The following is a 16169-nucleotide window of genomic DNA, read 5'->3' as shown; positions in this document are numbered from 1 at the left end:
CCACCTTAGTCTGTAAACACCAGAGAGATTCATTCCTCTGCTCTCATATGGAAAGTGGTCACTGATGTTCTGGCATTGCTCCATTGGACATCAAAATCATTTTAATAATGAGAGAAAATCAGATACTAAACAGTTCTAATATCACTCTGTGAAGTCAACTGGGCTTTTGGCCATTAGCTCTGATGACAGCAGACAAGTGGGTTGAGCACTTGCTTCCTACCAAATTTTTTTCCATCTACATTGTACTAGATGACAGAGGATGAGTTCTCCAAAGTGGAAACCTAAGAAAAGATTTCTCTGCCTGCATCCAGACATATCTATGAGTGATCACATTTTCAGACATGGTGAGCAGTTTCAGAGAAAGTCAATGGAGCTGCTGGGCTGTTCAGCAATTTGGAAATTCTAGCTCCTGTTTCAGTAACAAACTATAGATTTTGGGGACTTAATTTCAGACCCCATCTTAGTGCCTGCCACCAGCTGAGTTTAAGCAGTTTATTTCAGTTACTGTGCTGAAGAATCACAGATCAACTCCAAAGTACAGGTCAGAAATACAGATCTTACAAAATCATCAATGGCATCCTTGACTCCTGATACAGCCAGCACCAGCACCAGGGGCACCACTGTTGTAAACCAGGCCAGTGAGGAAATCTGAGGAATCAACTGTAGGAAGAAAAGATCTGAGTTAAGACATTTCCTGCCAGTTCAGAAAATCACTGTTTCCTAATCAAGCTGCAGACAACATCTTTCTATGATACCTGAATATAGAATAAAGACACAAATGTAGCTCCATCTCTGATATGTGATCCGCCCCCCTCCAAAGGTGGGAGAGCCAGGGAACCCATGTTTTCCTTCCAAAACAAGCTATAATTAAAGTTAGAAAAATTGAGCTGTCAGAAAGTGTAGTGGGCTGCTCTTTATTGTTGTTTGCAGAATCAAGATTGCCAAGTCCCCAGGGTATTTCTTTGGAAGTACTGACATGGGCAAGCCTGCTGTGAGGGACTCAAGAGCTGTCTGAGCAAAACCAGCTGTGCAGAGCCCTCAAAAGCTTCTGTTCTTTGTTTCAGTAGCTTCTCACATTTTGCTGAAGTAAATTTTGCATCAATGGACAATGCAAGCTGTTGCCAGGGCTGGCCTTGCTGTCCCAGGAGCAGCACAGCCGCTTTTGTTTCCTACATCTTTGACAGTGAGAGGACCAAAGAGTTGAAGGTGGTTCTGTTAGGCTGTCCGTCAAGCAGAGGGAGATGCCTCACCCCCACACAGTTCTCCCCTTCCTCTAGAAGTGCAGCACTAGGGCTGGAAGCAATGTGAAACCAGCATTAGTGTGTCCCTCAGTGTGGATCTGGGAACTGTCAGCTCCATGTGCGTTGTGAAATTAACATTTATGCACTGTCATAGCCCAGATCCTACAGGCACCACAGCCCTGCTCAGCTGTACAGGCTGCAACTGCTGCCTTCTCACCTCCCTTGGAAAATGCATGTCCCACTGCTCTGTGACAAAGGAGGGAGAGACAGAGTCCCCACAGCCTGCCCATCATATCCACTCCTGAGGCAGGAATAGTCCCACAGGGATGGAGTGAGGAACATGTAGACTAATGCCTGCCCTCTTTAGGCTATCTTGATGTAAAGAAAAAGCTGTGTGCTTTTATATATAGTCAACCCTAGATGGCCAAGCAAAACACACAATGGAATAATTTAAGGCAAATACTTTGAAATAGTAAGAATTTGACAGACAAACAGCTAGAGTGCAGCACAACAACGCAGGAACTGTGCTCCCAGCTCAGCTGAAAAGGCACCTTCTCTTGAAAAACATAGATGCACTGTAGTTTCAAAAATTCATTTCCTGCAAATAAGCAAAAAGGATCATGTGTGGTATGCTGAAGGCTTAACCACATTTCACCTATGCTTTTCTGAGCTGAAATTAAAAAAAAAAAAAAAGCATTTGAGATATTATTTTGCAAATCTGTGTGCAGTGAAATGATCAACTTTAAAACATTAAGCTTGAAACATAATCAAAATTATACCCTTCTTTTGATAACGTGTATTCTGATATGAGTCAGCAATGGCAGAGTACACAGCAAGGGGCAAAGGGGCAGAAATCCTGATTTCAATTTATCTGGTGCGTTCAGCTTTCAGGGTATCATTAGCAGCAGTGATGAGCAAAGTGCAACACAATGCCACTGCAATCCACAGGGTTCGACAGTGCTGCCAGGGGCTGACACACTCCATACTGGGCACCTCCCTCACCCTGGAGAGGGGAGCAGCATATCCAGCTTTATGCAAACTAGCCAAAACCTTGAGCCTTGCTGATGTTAACTCCTTCCTTCCCAGGGAAACACCACAGGTTGCAAATGTGGTGTCCTTCTTGCTGTTTTCCTTTGTGACTGCCTGTGGATTTTACCTTAAAATCTGTGGGTAAGACACAACTTGGCTTTACACTACAGGATGAGTAAGTAATGCAAAACTGAGGACAGTCAGGAGCACTCAGAGGTAGACACAAAGGGACAGTAGGGCAGGGCATGAAAAAGTTGCACAATTTGTTGAAAACAAATTAACTTTTTTCCTTCATTTAGTTCAAACCCTCATGTAAAAAGGTAAAAGAGAAAATTGCTTTTTTCTGCCCTACTTTCTATGTACTGTAAGATTTTACTAAGATGCTAATTCACACCAGGACTATAGCTTGCACTTCATTACACCTGTCAAACATAGACTGGCTTTGATAACAGAGAACAATCTGCTGGAAACAGCACGGTGATTTCATACCTGCAAAATCAGCAAGAAAAGGAAGTAAGCATTGGCTATTCGCTGAAACTGCTCAAACAGGTTGAGAGGCAGGAAAGTGAAGAAATTGTATTTCGATGTTTTAATTGAATTGTTCTGTAGGGAAAAAAAATGAAAATAAGGATTGGTAAAACAGGAAACAAAATTACAGCACAACACATTTCAACTATGTCTTACTTGCTTATATTTAGCAATAGCATTGTTCCCAACAGCAGCTCAAAAAGCGTTTCCTTTTCCCCCATACAATCATGCCAAATCTGGATAAACAGAGAATTCCTCTTGGAATGGGTGAAAACATGATGCTTGGCTTATGCCAGTGCTGCTGCAGGTAGATAAACTTGTATGTTGTTGCTCACAACATCTTCCCGTTATTAATAGTCTTCTTACTTACACAGTGCACATAGAAAATTGAGAACTGTAACCAGAGGACAGCAATTTTTCTGATGCTTTTTGTCAGAAGCTTTGAAATATCCATTGGCTGGACAACCCTACAAGAGGTATATGTCCTCCCAGGAGCAGAATATGACATTATTATTATCATTTTCAGCACATTCAGAAAACTTCCAGCTCAGCAGCTTCAACGGGTGGCTTGTTTCTACTCCACAAAAATCACTTGGATATGGTGTTGTGCAAACAGTCCCTTATATAAGAACTCACTCTTTCAGTAAGTGAGCTGCAGCTTTGTTCCCTATTTCCAGTTTCCTTTTCTAATTTCAGATGGCCCCTCCAGCCACAAGAAGTGGCTACTCCCCAGTCTGTCTTTTGCAAACCACAGAAAGACCTAAGCGTGATATTGCAGAATGGGGTATTTTCTTACCCAAAGATGATTGGTCAGTCTGGTCCAATATGTGCCACCAGCCAGACAGGTTTCAATGCATCCTACTGACCCACCAGTTGCTGCTGTCCCTTTAGTTTTCAGGTCCAGGTTTAGTTCTGGAAGGATGAATCCCCCCCTACTGTGAGAACACCTTAAATTTTTCCCCCTATAAGGTCTCCAGACAATGCCCATTACCCCCCTTCCAGGGAACCTAAGGTGTGACAGCACAAGGAGGCAAACATGAAGCACACCTGAACTCCATAATAAATATGCTGGTTCAACAGGAGAGAAAATGGTGATTGTGGTATTTGTAATGGCCTTTAGATATTGGTAAGCTGGTGGGAGGACAGAAGCTACTAAGTATGAATCACAGCCCACTTCTTATTCTTGCATTAATCCGGGATCTCAACATCTACACTGACATGCATCAGCATGTTTCCAGCACTAAACCAATTATTTCAGGTTAGCACTGAAAGGTATGTGTGGAGGAAGCTATTCCATTTTTGGCAGTTACTGGATTTCTCTACCTTCAGACACACAGTTCAGCGTATGTTCTTCAGCATTAAAATCAGGTTTTATCCCTTGGACAAGCCAAATGAGTAAATCTCTAAAAGGGCAGAAATTAAAACAGCTTTCATAGAAGAGCTAGCCAAATCCTCCTCTTCACTGGACTCCAGCAAGAAAATATATTTATCAGTGATCATCATATATACAATATTGCCTGTCTCCTGGTATCATGCAGCTACCTGCAAGTGTGGTTAACTCTGTCTATGCCATGACATGTAGTTAAATTTGGTTTATTTCAAAATCCTTAACCGTGGGGTATATGTTGTGGACAGGCTCCATGAACGGTGCTGAAACAGAAGCAATGGAAAAACAGCATCCTCTGCAAACCCAGCATACTAGGAACTAAATTGCTTGACAAGACTGTGTCCATCAGGCACACAGTTTAGCAGATTTTTAATAAAAGCTGGGTCTAAATAAAGAAATCTGCCCACTATTCTGAAGACAACTATTATGACCAATTACTTAAAGAAAAAACAGAAGATTGTTGCTGCAGGAAAAAGTAAATGCAGGGGACTTGACCTTTGTGCGTCAACAGATTTCAGAGGGTTGCATATAACATGGGAAAAACTACTCAGTAAACACTCAGATAAAGTTTATAGATCTTTGCCTGCAAAAATCTCAGAAGGGAATAAGAAAAGAATGGGAGTGGTTTCTTTCAATTCCTGCCTTCTATTTCTGTCCATTAATTACGTCAGGAAAATCACTGAATGAACCACAGCCATTCATTTTATTTCCTATTGCCATTAGGCATGGTAAAAACCCCAGACATAACAACTTCCAAATGCTTAACTGCAGGAATCTGGATAGTCAGAGTTTTCTCCATAGTTGTTCAGGATCATTATATTGTTGAGCACATACTGTCTTTTGGGACACTAGGGTACTTTAGACCTGAGGATAAGGACAGGGAGTATTATCATGAATCTTCTCCTTTTTCTAGAATCTATAATTAAAATTAATCACCAGAAAAAAAGAACTTGTAATTACCACAAATATATCTAATTAAACACATAATTTGTTCATGGACCTCAGGGGCTAGAGGCATAGCAATAGCAAATTATAATGACAAACTAGAGAAAATTTCAGCCTTTCCAAATCAAAACTCTGCATTTCTACATCACAGATACAGCTGAAGCACTATGCAAGGTATCACATAATAATGGAAATATAGAATGGTTTGGGTTGGAAGGGGTATTAAAGATCATCTCATTCCAACTATCCCTGCCACAGGCAGGAACACCTCCAACCAGACCAGGTTGCTCCAGCCTGGCCTTGAGCAATTCCAGGGATGGGGCACCCACAGCTTCTCTGGGCAATTTGTGCCAGTGCCTCACCACCCCAACAGCAAATGATTTCTTCCCAGTATCTAATCTAAACCCACCCTTAGTTTGAAGCCATTCCTTTGCCCTGTCTGCTACATGCCCTTGTAAAAAGTCCCTCTCCATCATTCTTGTGGGCTCTCTTCAGGCACTGGAAGGTCACATGTAGGTCACCCTGAAGCCTTCTCTTCCCCAGGCTGAGCAAACCCAATTCTCTCAGGTGTTGATCATATTTTCAGACAATACTAGAGGGCTGCGTGCTTTGGCAGTTCAGGCTCTTGGCCAGCTACAGGGAGATCTCAGCTGGCCTCTGCTCTTGATTATATCCTCTTCCGTGATGCTTAACGTCATCAAACCTTGTCACTCTTTAGAGCTGGACCAGACCCTGACTCTGGGGTGGGAGGGGTGCTACAGGAGCCTGCATCACTGCAGTGCATTAAAGGGCCACATGCAGCCATCATTTCACAAGCAATGCCTCTAATACATCATCTGCCTCACTGTGCCCACACTCTGCCTTCAGTGGGGGAGACTCCCATAGAGAAAAAGTCATGGAGAGGAATAATCTTTGTAACAGCAATTAAGTATTGAGAGGCCTCACTGAAATTTCTGATTTTCGTATAGATTCATGAAAACCAACAGCTAAGAAGAGCAGTTCTATGGGCTAAGCACAAAGATGGGGATGGGGAGCTTTACATTTACTCCCTGATCTGCCCCAGAGCTCTGTTTGTGCGAGGGCAGTCCCTGCATGCACCTGTGTCCTAAATGAGCAGGTCTGAGCGTGGTTGCCCACAGGCAGCCTGGAGCTCTCCAGATGCGAAGCTTGACACCAGAGCAATGTTGTCTGTGGGTGAGGGATTATTCTCATCTGCTCTTTTCAGGGGCTAGATTCACACCTCCTGGAGGTGTGACTCCACCAAAATGCTGTCCCTAAGAATAGTGCTCATCTCTCCACAGTTACACAAGTCCAGATCTGGCGGATGAGCTGTTACTTTGGGGGTGTTTTCAGAAGCCCGCCTGTGACGTCCAACAGCAAGCAAAACTCAGCAGATGGTTCCTACCTTAGATCGCTGAGCAAACAAATCATCTCCTTGCCATAAAAGTCACTGGAAATAAGAGACACTGATGCTTTTGTGGCTAGATTACCGGGGCTAAAGTGTATGGCAAGGTATTGACCCACTGAATTTATACCCCTGGCTCAGTAACATAATAGTTCCCAGCAGCTGGACAACCGAACCCCAAGTAAATTTTAGCAAGACTTTGGTGACCCCACAGGGAGGTGTTATGTCACAACACTTGGCAATTCTGGTATTTGTGTAGCACAGACCAATGGAACAGCTGAGCAGCAGAAATGTCCTTCCCAGGTGTTTTGGTAAAGCCTCTCCGAGGAGGTGGCAGAAGTGCAATTCCATGGCACTCTGTTTAACTGCAGCAGTGCCATTGGAAGGAACACAGAAGCCATAAGCAGAAATGTGATCACAGTGCTCATGAAAAATTTTAATAAACTCATGTAACAGTGCACAATGTGCCACCAGGGCTTTGTTTTCACAGGGAGTACAGAACAGTCAGATCAGATCAGTTTTAAAACTCCCGAGTTCACTGACTTATTCCTGATGTTAGGCAGCAGTCCCAGCTCAACAGAAGACTGATAAAGGCCAAAAGGATGTGGTGGTGTTAATCTGGTCCCTGTAAAAGTCCCTGTAAAAAAGCAAACTCCCAGGAGTAACAGACTGGCCAAACACTAGAAATAAAAATGCCAATTTCCAAAGCACAGTTCTCTCTTCTCCCCCCACAATTTTTCTTTTCTTTAAACAGAAAAAGGATAAGAATGTCTTACATATGCAATCCCTCGACCCTCTCTTGACATCACTAATGAAGTGAGTTCCAGGATCTCATCACATATGAGGTATGCCATGAAAATCTGTAGGAAAGCATGATCACTAGTTGTGTTTTTCTATGTTGTTCCTGCAGTCTGATGTCACCCCATTACTGAGCAATTAATCATAATAGTGGTGCACAGGGCTGGCACGACTTGGTAACCTCATGTCATTGCTCACAGACAAGCCAAGCACAAAAACCTAAAAGTCTTCTCTCTTCGGCATCCCCTTCAACAACACTGTGCCCTCCTCTGGCTCAGCTCAGCACCTGAAACTGCTGCCTGTCAGGAAGAAGGAAAGAAAGGGAGGGCAGAGCACTGCTGAGTGGTGCAAAGGAGACAAACTCCAAACCACTGTTTTGTTTTCATTATGGTCTCACACAACAAGACTCCCAGCCAGTGCGGTAAGAGTATTCTCTCCATAAGACTTAATCTGATGAATACCTGATCCAAAGGAGTCTATGGACTTCACTGAAGACCACATCTGGCACAGCTCAATGCTTATGTGCTTCTCAGGGGCCTGGTATGCCTTGAGGACCTTGACCTTACCTGGTGTCTCCAGCCACAAAAAAACCCTGTCCAGAGCTCAGGAGTTCACTTCTGCTCAGCCAGGAGCCTTCTATCCTCACCTGAGCTATGCTGTAGAATTCCCATCTCCAGACTGTCGTCTGTCCTTGTTTCCCTGATATATCCATCCAGTTCTACTTCTTTGATGAACCTTAGACCCCTGGTATAGATTTGTCTTCAACCCTGTCTCACCACTTCTGCTTGGGTTCCCTAAGAGGGCCCTGGACCTGGTTCATCACCTCACCTTGTCTGGAATGGTCAGGATGGATCCCATCACCAGCATCCTGCCCTGTCCCTGCCAGCCAGATGCTGCAGGACTGCACCCTGGTCAGTGGGAGCTCTGCCTGAGCTGGATCATCTCCCCTTCCAGCTTGCCCCTCTCGAAGTTCAGCCCTGCTCTGGCTGCTCCCTGACAGTGCCTCAAGTGCTCTTTAGATGGATCCAACTTACACCTCACTAAAGAGCAGTGCAGGTTGCTGCTGTAGCTATTCCTTCAGGGACTACTGAGACCACTTTTCACTTCATCAAACCACACTCCCCTCTGCCTTGAGCCTGAGAGACACTGGGAGATATTTATAGGTTGAGACAGGAAGAGAGGGCAGCTGGTGCCACAACCCTGACCATGCTGATAAGGACCTTGAGGATCACCCACCAGGCAGCCTTCTGAGATCAAAGCATGCAAGAAGAGGAGGTGGAGCAGAGTCTGAGCCATTACCAGAGCTCCCTGCTCTCCAATTAAATTTCAAACAGATAAGAGCCCAGGTGCTGATCCAGCCCAAGCAATGTGTATTGGCTATAGGAAGTCATATACATCCCTCCTGTTCCACAAGAGACTTCATCAGGTGACCCGAGTCCAAGCAGCCCCCTTGCTGCTGGTCCTGATGAAAGAATGCTGGCTTCACCCTGGGTTCTGATCCAAGGTGAAATCTGTCATTGACTCACAGGCCTTGCATTTCCTTTCCTATTGTCTGAAAGCCAATTTCAAAGTTGTTTTTGCAGCTCTTCATGACGTCCCAGTGCAGCTGTGCTAAATTCCAATGTGAAAGCAAAGAATTAAAAAGGAACTAGGATCACATCAACATTAAAACTCTTCAGAAGAGATTTTCCTCTCTAGATTGTTGGTGGAGCCCATCGTGGTGGACACACAGAGGCTGTCCCCTCTGTAGCTGTGTTGGGGTGAGTGCAGACAGATTAAGTTGAATGAAGTCCTTAAATATTGCTATATCACATCTGCCACCCTGCAGATGTGGTATAGCAATATTTCCATTTTATTTCAGTTTTTACACAGAACAAACTTCTTTCTGAATTCAGGAAGGATCTTTCTGTCTGCATTGTGAATAAACACAGGATTGGGACTTGACTTATAATTTTTACTGACCTATATTGAGCCCTTTCCTGTGCTGCTCTAAGTGCCTTTTCATGCCACTCATTCACACTTTGTTTCTGAGTCATTCCTTACTAATTTTGTGAGCTGGTGGGTAGTGTTCATACCTTCACACTCAGCCCTTCCAGTTAACTGCACAGCACTTTGTTTTAAAGTTTGTTTAATTTTTCTAAGCGTTCTGCTCAACTACTGAGGCGTCATGGCTGGGGAAGTGTGGCAGGCAGGGACACACTGCTGCTTAGCATCTCCTGTATTTTCTGCCAGCTCGGGGAGGGAATTTGCCCTCTGAAGTCTCCTGAGGCTGTAGAGTGATGGAGGTGGACATGCCCTTGCATGCTGTGGCAGACGTGGCTTTCCACAGTGCAGTACCAGGTTCCTGCAAAGCTGGTTTGAGCCATTCGGGAATCTTGCTTCATTCCACGAGGGCCACCCTTCAGCAGCTGCCAGAGCTGATGTCAGACTCCACACACAATAGAGTTTTCAAGTCTTTATCAGTTTGTCTCTTCTCCCTTCACAGATATCCTGGAGACTTTGCACCGGCAAGGGACGAAGTCCCACCAGGAACAGGGATATTCAGGGACAACACACCCACCTCTGGTTGTACTTTCACACCTCCCTGCTCTTGCTGTGATAAAGAGGGACAATACACCCCTGTACCTTTGATCTATGTCTGCATAGTAGAAACTGCCCGTTTAGTGAAAGGCTCAAATCTTCACAGCAGGTGGGACAGAAAGCCTGGCTGCACCAGAAAGTCAATATGCAACATCTACACTTCCTTTTCCCTTTCTTTTTCCTTATTGGCCTTTCTCAGCAACTGCCTCACCCTAAAGAAACATTTACCACCTCAGCTGGCTTTGTTGCAAGAACCTGTTCTATAGGTTTTATGGCTAATGTGGCCTTGAGTTACCAAGAAATCTGAAACTCAGTCCTGTGACTTTCACTGTCTCTAAAATACTTTTAAAGCTTTGTTATATTCGTGGGTTTCTTTAGGTTCTTAGTGGTCCTTTCCCCCTGAACCACATCCTAGTGTTTAGCAGAGCAACCCCACCATGATGAGTCAAATCTGAAAGTGAGGAAGGTACCCAAATTTAACCCTTGCCTGGAAGAGCAAACTTTCAGGAGCACCATAGATATGTTATGGTAGGATGCCAGGAGACTATCTCCCTTTTTGTCATTCTCACATAATCAGCAATCTACAGCATGGGGTGTGATGTAGGTTATGAGTTCTCAAGTTTAGTTCTTTCCATACACCCTAGTAATATGGAGTTAATAAATTGAACTTTTGTGAGGACTAATTGGAAATACGCAGCCCAGGACATGTTGTGCAGCCCTGTACAGTTAGGGCAGTTCTTGCATCACCACCTAAAGTCTCTTAGTACCACACCATCCACTCGCCACTTCAAGGCTTGGCTCTCTTGGGCAGTTTCCTGGATTGCCCAAGCCTCAGTCTACACAGGACTCCGGAAATCATGACCCATAGCTGACTAAAATGAGGGGCATGATTACCAAAACTCACTGCCAAGTTTTAACGAATTATACTGAGCTGGCTTTTTGGTTGCCTTCACTTTATCATCTAATCACAGATTTACCGAAATTCTGAAGTGTTCTCAAGGTTGTCTACTTAATTGTGGCTATTTGCAAATCCCTAGGCACAATCAAGCAATCAGCTGAGAAGCACTGTCATGCAAAGTCAGTTTTCTGAATGGCTTTTCACAGAATTAGGCATGGAACCAGAAGAGTTGCTTGTTGCCTCTACCCTGACATACCTGCCCATCTCCCTCCTACTTTCTTGTCCCACTACTGCACATTGCAGCCATTCAGTGGAAGATGACAAATCCATGTGTAGTGGCAATAACCATCACAGCATGCTACTGGCAGATTGTGTGCAAATCAAGTTCACTTCCCCAGTCTCAAATCACCAGTCTTGATAAGACACTCATGCTGCATAGTACTTCACATATATTAACTGCCATGCATTTCATATTCAGGACATATGCAGCATCTCTAGACACTGGGACTCTCTAACCCATGTTTGTGGCTGAAAACTACTGAAAATCACATGTTGCCATCAGTCAAACCTGCTGGCAAGTCATACTGTTCCCATCACAAGAAATTAGTGTGTTCTAAAATGCTTAGTGTTTTCACCTCTTGCCAAGAAAATATTGGTGATGTTCCTAAATCAAAACATGATTCAAAGAGCTCCCAAGTAACTGAATGATTAATTTCACCACTGGAATTCAGATATTCAAAGGACAAAAATTCACAAAATTCACTTTGGTATTAATTGGCAGCTGCAAACACTGAAGGAATTCAGCTTCAGGGCCGCCTCACAGAGGGGATGACCCTGCAGGCAGGACAGATCTAGAAGCTGAGCTAGCCCTCCTCTGCATCAAAAAATGGCCCAGAAGCTTTGGAAATGAAGTTGCCCAAGTGGCTCCCTGGCAAATTAGCCTGGCAGCCCTGGGACACAGCCAGCCTGTGTCAAGGTGCACTTTGGAATCACAGATTTCATGGCACCTAAGGGAACCTAAGTAGAGTGTTAGGAATCTGGCAGAAAAGCTGGCAGAAAGCCACAAGGGCCAGATTCAAAACCTTCCTAACAGAGATGATTTCACTGCAAAAGCTGAGGAACTGACACATTTCCTTTCATGTTTTACTTTAAATGGAGACAAATTTCCACAGAAAACTGCCCCCAGGTTCCGTTATTGAAAGGCCTTGGAGCCTGATCCTGCAAATGCTTTGACTCACAAATAATTTTCTGTAAGTGTGCAAAGTCACTGTATCATGTATTTCCAGAACTGGATCTCCTTCAGCTGCCCGTTTTTCAGGCTGACTTAGCAGCAATCCACCTCTGATGGTTCATCTGGCTTGTGTTTGCCTGGTTTGCAGAGCCATAGCTGGCACACAGTTCTGTTCACCCCTTTGAAACAACACTTGAGACATGAAACAGATGCAGCTACATCTGTGACTACATCTGCATGAAACAACACACACTGGTTACTTACAGCATATTCAAACTGCAGATTAAAATCCCGGTTGTTTGCTTGAAGTTGTCTCTCTTCCTCTGCAAAGAAAAGGAAACACATCAATCACGCGTGAGGGTAAGCAGAGTCAATACAGATGTGAGTGGAGCATCAGAAAGTGCAAGCAGAGCTTCTAGAAGGGAGTGACACAGAGAATGGGAGCCCCACGCCAGGGACCTGGGGTGGCCGGTGGCACTGATAGAGCTGCACTATGGATGGCACCATGGCACTCTTAACACCATGGAACAAGTTTCCTCCACGCACCACTTGCTGCAATGCCCATGCCTGGTCAGGTTGTTCACCTTCCCACTCAGCTAGTGGCGCTCACTCTTCCTGCCCTGCTCCTTCTCTTCCCCCTAAAGTCTCTGGAGTTTTTGCCATCAGCCTACAGCTGGTGCCCTTCTTCCAGTACAGGTGCATTTCTGGGCGTCATCCCACTGACGGGACACCATCCCCACAGCTGTCATGAAATCAAAAATTACTGGAAGGATATCAAAAGGTCATCAAATCTGTCCTTTACCTCAAAGCAGGGGCTTGCCTGTCTTCCCCAAAAATGACATAGAAAGCTCCAGCACCAGTTGTTTTTCAATTGCCTATTCCAGGACTGAAGATTCCTCCCCCTAGGGCAGTCTTTCCTTGTATTATCTAACATAAAACTCATTACTTCAATTTCAAGAGGTTTTGTCTTCTCCCAGGAGGGTCAAAGGTGGTCTTCTGCTTCCCCTACGTTCCTTGTGCTACTTGCCAAGAGTACAGATGATTGAGGGATGGGATTGTCCCACTCTGCTCTGCACTGCTGCAGCCTCACCTTGAGTCCTGAGTGCAGTTTTGGGCACCACAGTGCCCAAAAAGGTACAAAAGCTATTAGAAAGAGACCAAAGGAGGGTCATGTGGACGGTGAAGGGACTTGAGGGAAACCCATATGAGGAACACCTGAGGTCTCTTGGTCTGTCCAGCCTGGAGAGGAGTAGACTGAGGGGAGACCCCATCGCTGTCCACAACTTCCTTGGGAGGGAAAGAGGAGGGGCAAGCACTGATCTCCCCTCTGGTGCCCAGTGACAGGACCAGAGGAAATGGCCTGAAGCTGTGTCAGGGGAAGTTTAGGCTGGATATCAGGACAAGGTTCTTCACCCAGAGGGTGGTTGGGCACAGCAGCAACCCTGACAGAGTTCGAGACACATTGGACAACGTTCTCAGGTGCAAGCTGTGGTTCTTGGGGCTGTTCTGTGCAGGGATTCTGTGATTCAAAGTTGACTACATCCTGAAGGCTGTTATGCCTTACACTAGCCTTCCTAAGGGTAAGCAGTTCCTCTTTCTTCAGTCGCTTCTTATGCATTAATCCATCGGAAGGAACATCACCCTTGGTGCTATCCAGTGGGCTTCCCAGCTAGTGCAGCCCATTCTGGATGGATGCCCAAAGTGGGCCATGGTTTGCAGCTGAGGCCTTACCAAAGCTGACCCGGGCACAAGGGACATATAACTTTCCTTGCAGACCATGCACATCATGCATAAGAATTCACCCAGGAGTGATTAAAAGTAACTTCCTTATGCACCAACAGCACACAGAGGATGGCTTCCCAGAATATGATCCATTTTGGCAGATCCTTTCTGGCAGAGCCAGATGCCTCATCAGGCAGTGCAAATCTTTCATTTGTCCTTGCTGAACTGCATCCAAATTCTTTCAGACTATTTCTCCAACCAGTCAATTCCAATCCTATCTTTCAGTGTGATTGTAGCTCTTGCCAGCATGGTGCCATTCACAGATGTACTGAGTGTGTTCTTTATTCTGTCAGCCAAGATGAAGAAGTAAATATTGAATATCAGATTCAGAATAGGATATACCTCTGATGAATCTTTCAAGTTTCCTTATCAGTCATTAATATCTATTGTTAATGTATTTTTTTTTCTGAAAAATCTGGCACTCACTGTTTTGTGATTTTATCTCAGGCACAGGCACGTATCTCCAGTTTACTTGTAAAAATGCCACAAGTGACAGTCAAGATACATGGCAGCTATCTGAGGTTTTTTCAATAGCCCTCCAGCTACCACTAAAACAGAATTAATTTTGGTTTGATGCAGTTTTTCAGGACTGCTGACTGTTAATCATCTCTTCCCCACACACACACTCCTAGTTACTTTGAAGTGGTTTGCTGTATTGTTTTAACCTTTACTCAAGTGAAGCCAATACATCTATAATTGTTCAGCTTTTCTCTTTTCCCTCTGCTTGCTCTCTTCCCAGTCTTCTGAACTTTGCCTGCCTGTGAGCCAGACTCTCAAAGGCAGAACTGCTCCAGGGCATGCTTTACCTTACCCAGTCAACCCATTCTCTCTCTATTCCAGCCCAAAATCCACCCCTTTCTCCTCTGCTTTTGGCAAGCTTTATGTTAGATATCTAGAGGGAAAAAAAGAAAAACAAAAAAAAAAAAAAAACAACAACAAAAAAAAAAAACCAACAAAGACACCACAACAAAACCCTTCTGATTTCTTAGCTTTATTTGCTAGGCTTTTTCCACTGAGCCTCCCCAGAGACCCCAGCTCTTACAGAACAACTTTTATTGCCCTTTATGTCCTTGATAGCCTTTTCTCACTTAGAACCTTTACCACACTGTTTGTGCTGGATAAAACAAACTGGTTTGCGCCTTCCAGAGGCATCCTTCCTTTGTCTGAAGCAAATGGAGAGCTTCTGATTTCACCATTTCACTCATCCTTCTGAGCCTTTCTCTGAAAGGTGATAACTTATACATGTGCCCTTAATATCAATTAATAATATATGTGCCCTTAATATGAATTAATAATATATGTCCCTTTAATATAAATTATTTAAGGAAATGACAGCTCTGTCTAATTCTCCCCCCACCCTAGGATTCCTTCCCATGAGGTCTCAGCTGTTAGTTCTTCATATTTATTGAAGGTTTCCTTCTTCAAGTCAATGTTAAACAATTTGATACTGTCACTTTTTCCTAAGTATCATCACATCATTTCATAACTATTCCTGCTTACACTCCCTTCAGCTTTCAGAGGACCAGCCAGCTCCTCCCATTCCCTCCCTTTTGGAGGGAATCACTTCTGAAACAACCTCCTCTCCTCTCCAAAAAGTTACCCACCTCTGCACCAAAACTCTGTGCCAGCTGAGTAGGTCGTGTTCCTCTACACTTCTCTCCAGCTCTGCCTCTGCATGGATGGAATTCTTCATTTACCACTATATCCTGCCTCTCAGAAAAGTATTTTTTCTTTTTTTTTTCTTTTTTCTCTTTTTTCCTCTTCTTTTTTCTTTTTTTTTTCATAAAAGACTGCCCTTCTTGGTTTTCTATGCTAGTGTTCATTACTTTGTAGCATTACTAAGAGATTTGCAATTTGCTCATCTCTTTCTTCAAGCTGCATTTCAGACCATGCAGTCATGAAAGGAAAGCTTCTGTTAACCATACAGAGTTAGTTTTATTATTTTCTATTAATATTCCAGCCTCGTGAGTTATCACAGCACGTGTCTATTACGCCTATTAAATGATGTGTTAAGATAGCTAGTTCTTCCTGTTTGCTCACTCTTGCATTAGCAAGAGTCTAAGCTGTCCAATGCATTGAAGTGCTAGCCTTCCTCCTTTTCCTTCAATGACCCTGTAAATACATAGCATCCCTAATTTTTAAGCCCTTTTTCAGGTCGCCATTTTTTGGTCTCTGTCTGTAGGCTATTTTCATCAAGCCATCTAATCACTAATGTAAAGCTATGTTAGCAGGCAAACGTGCCTTTCTCCTTCTTCAGGCACATCTAACAGTATCAGTCATTTTGAAATCAGCTGCCATCTGCCCCAAATGGGTAATTCAGATCAACCACAGTGGCTTCATTCAAT

At 44.1% G+C, this 16169-nt stretch overlaps 1 protein-coding gene across 3 annotated transcripts in view; it reads right to left on the bottom strand.

The window, feature by feature from the left end:
- LOC102061741 (phospholipid-transporting ATPase ID) overlaps window positions 1–16169 on the bottom strand; it is a 108081-nt gene that overhangs the window by 63790 nt on the left and 28122 nt on the right. For all 3 annotated transcript variants that reach the window (XM_074533105.1, XM_005491738.4, XM_026796275.2), the window contains exons 3-5: window positions 12307–12365; window positions 2760–2873; window positions 562–660 (exon numbers count right to left, since the gene is read on the bottom strand). In XM_074533105.1, coding sequence (XP_074389206.1) covers window positions 562–660; window positions 2760–2873; window positions 12307–12365 — 272 coding nt within the window. The remainder of the gene's footprint in view (window positions 1–561; window positions 661–2759; window positions 2874–12306; window positions 12366–16169) is intronic.

The sequence above is a fragment of the Zonotrichia albicollis genome, chromosome Z (genome assembly GCF_047830755.1).
Source record: "Zonotrichia albicollis isolate bZonAlb1 chromosome Z, bZonAlb1.hap1, whole genome shotgun sequence".
In the NCBI taxonomy this organism is placed as follows: Eukaryota; Metazoa; Chordata; class Aves; order Passeriformes; family Passerellidae; genus Zonotrichia; species Zonotrichia albicollis.
This window is presented reverse-complemented; position numbering and strand designations above follow the sequence as displayed.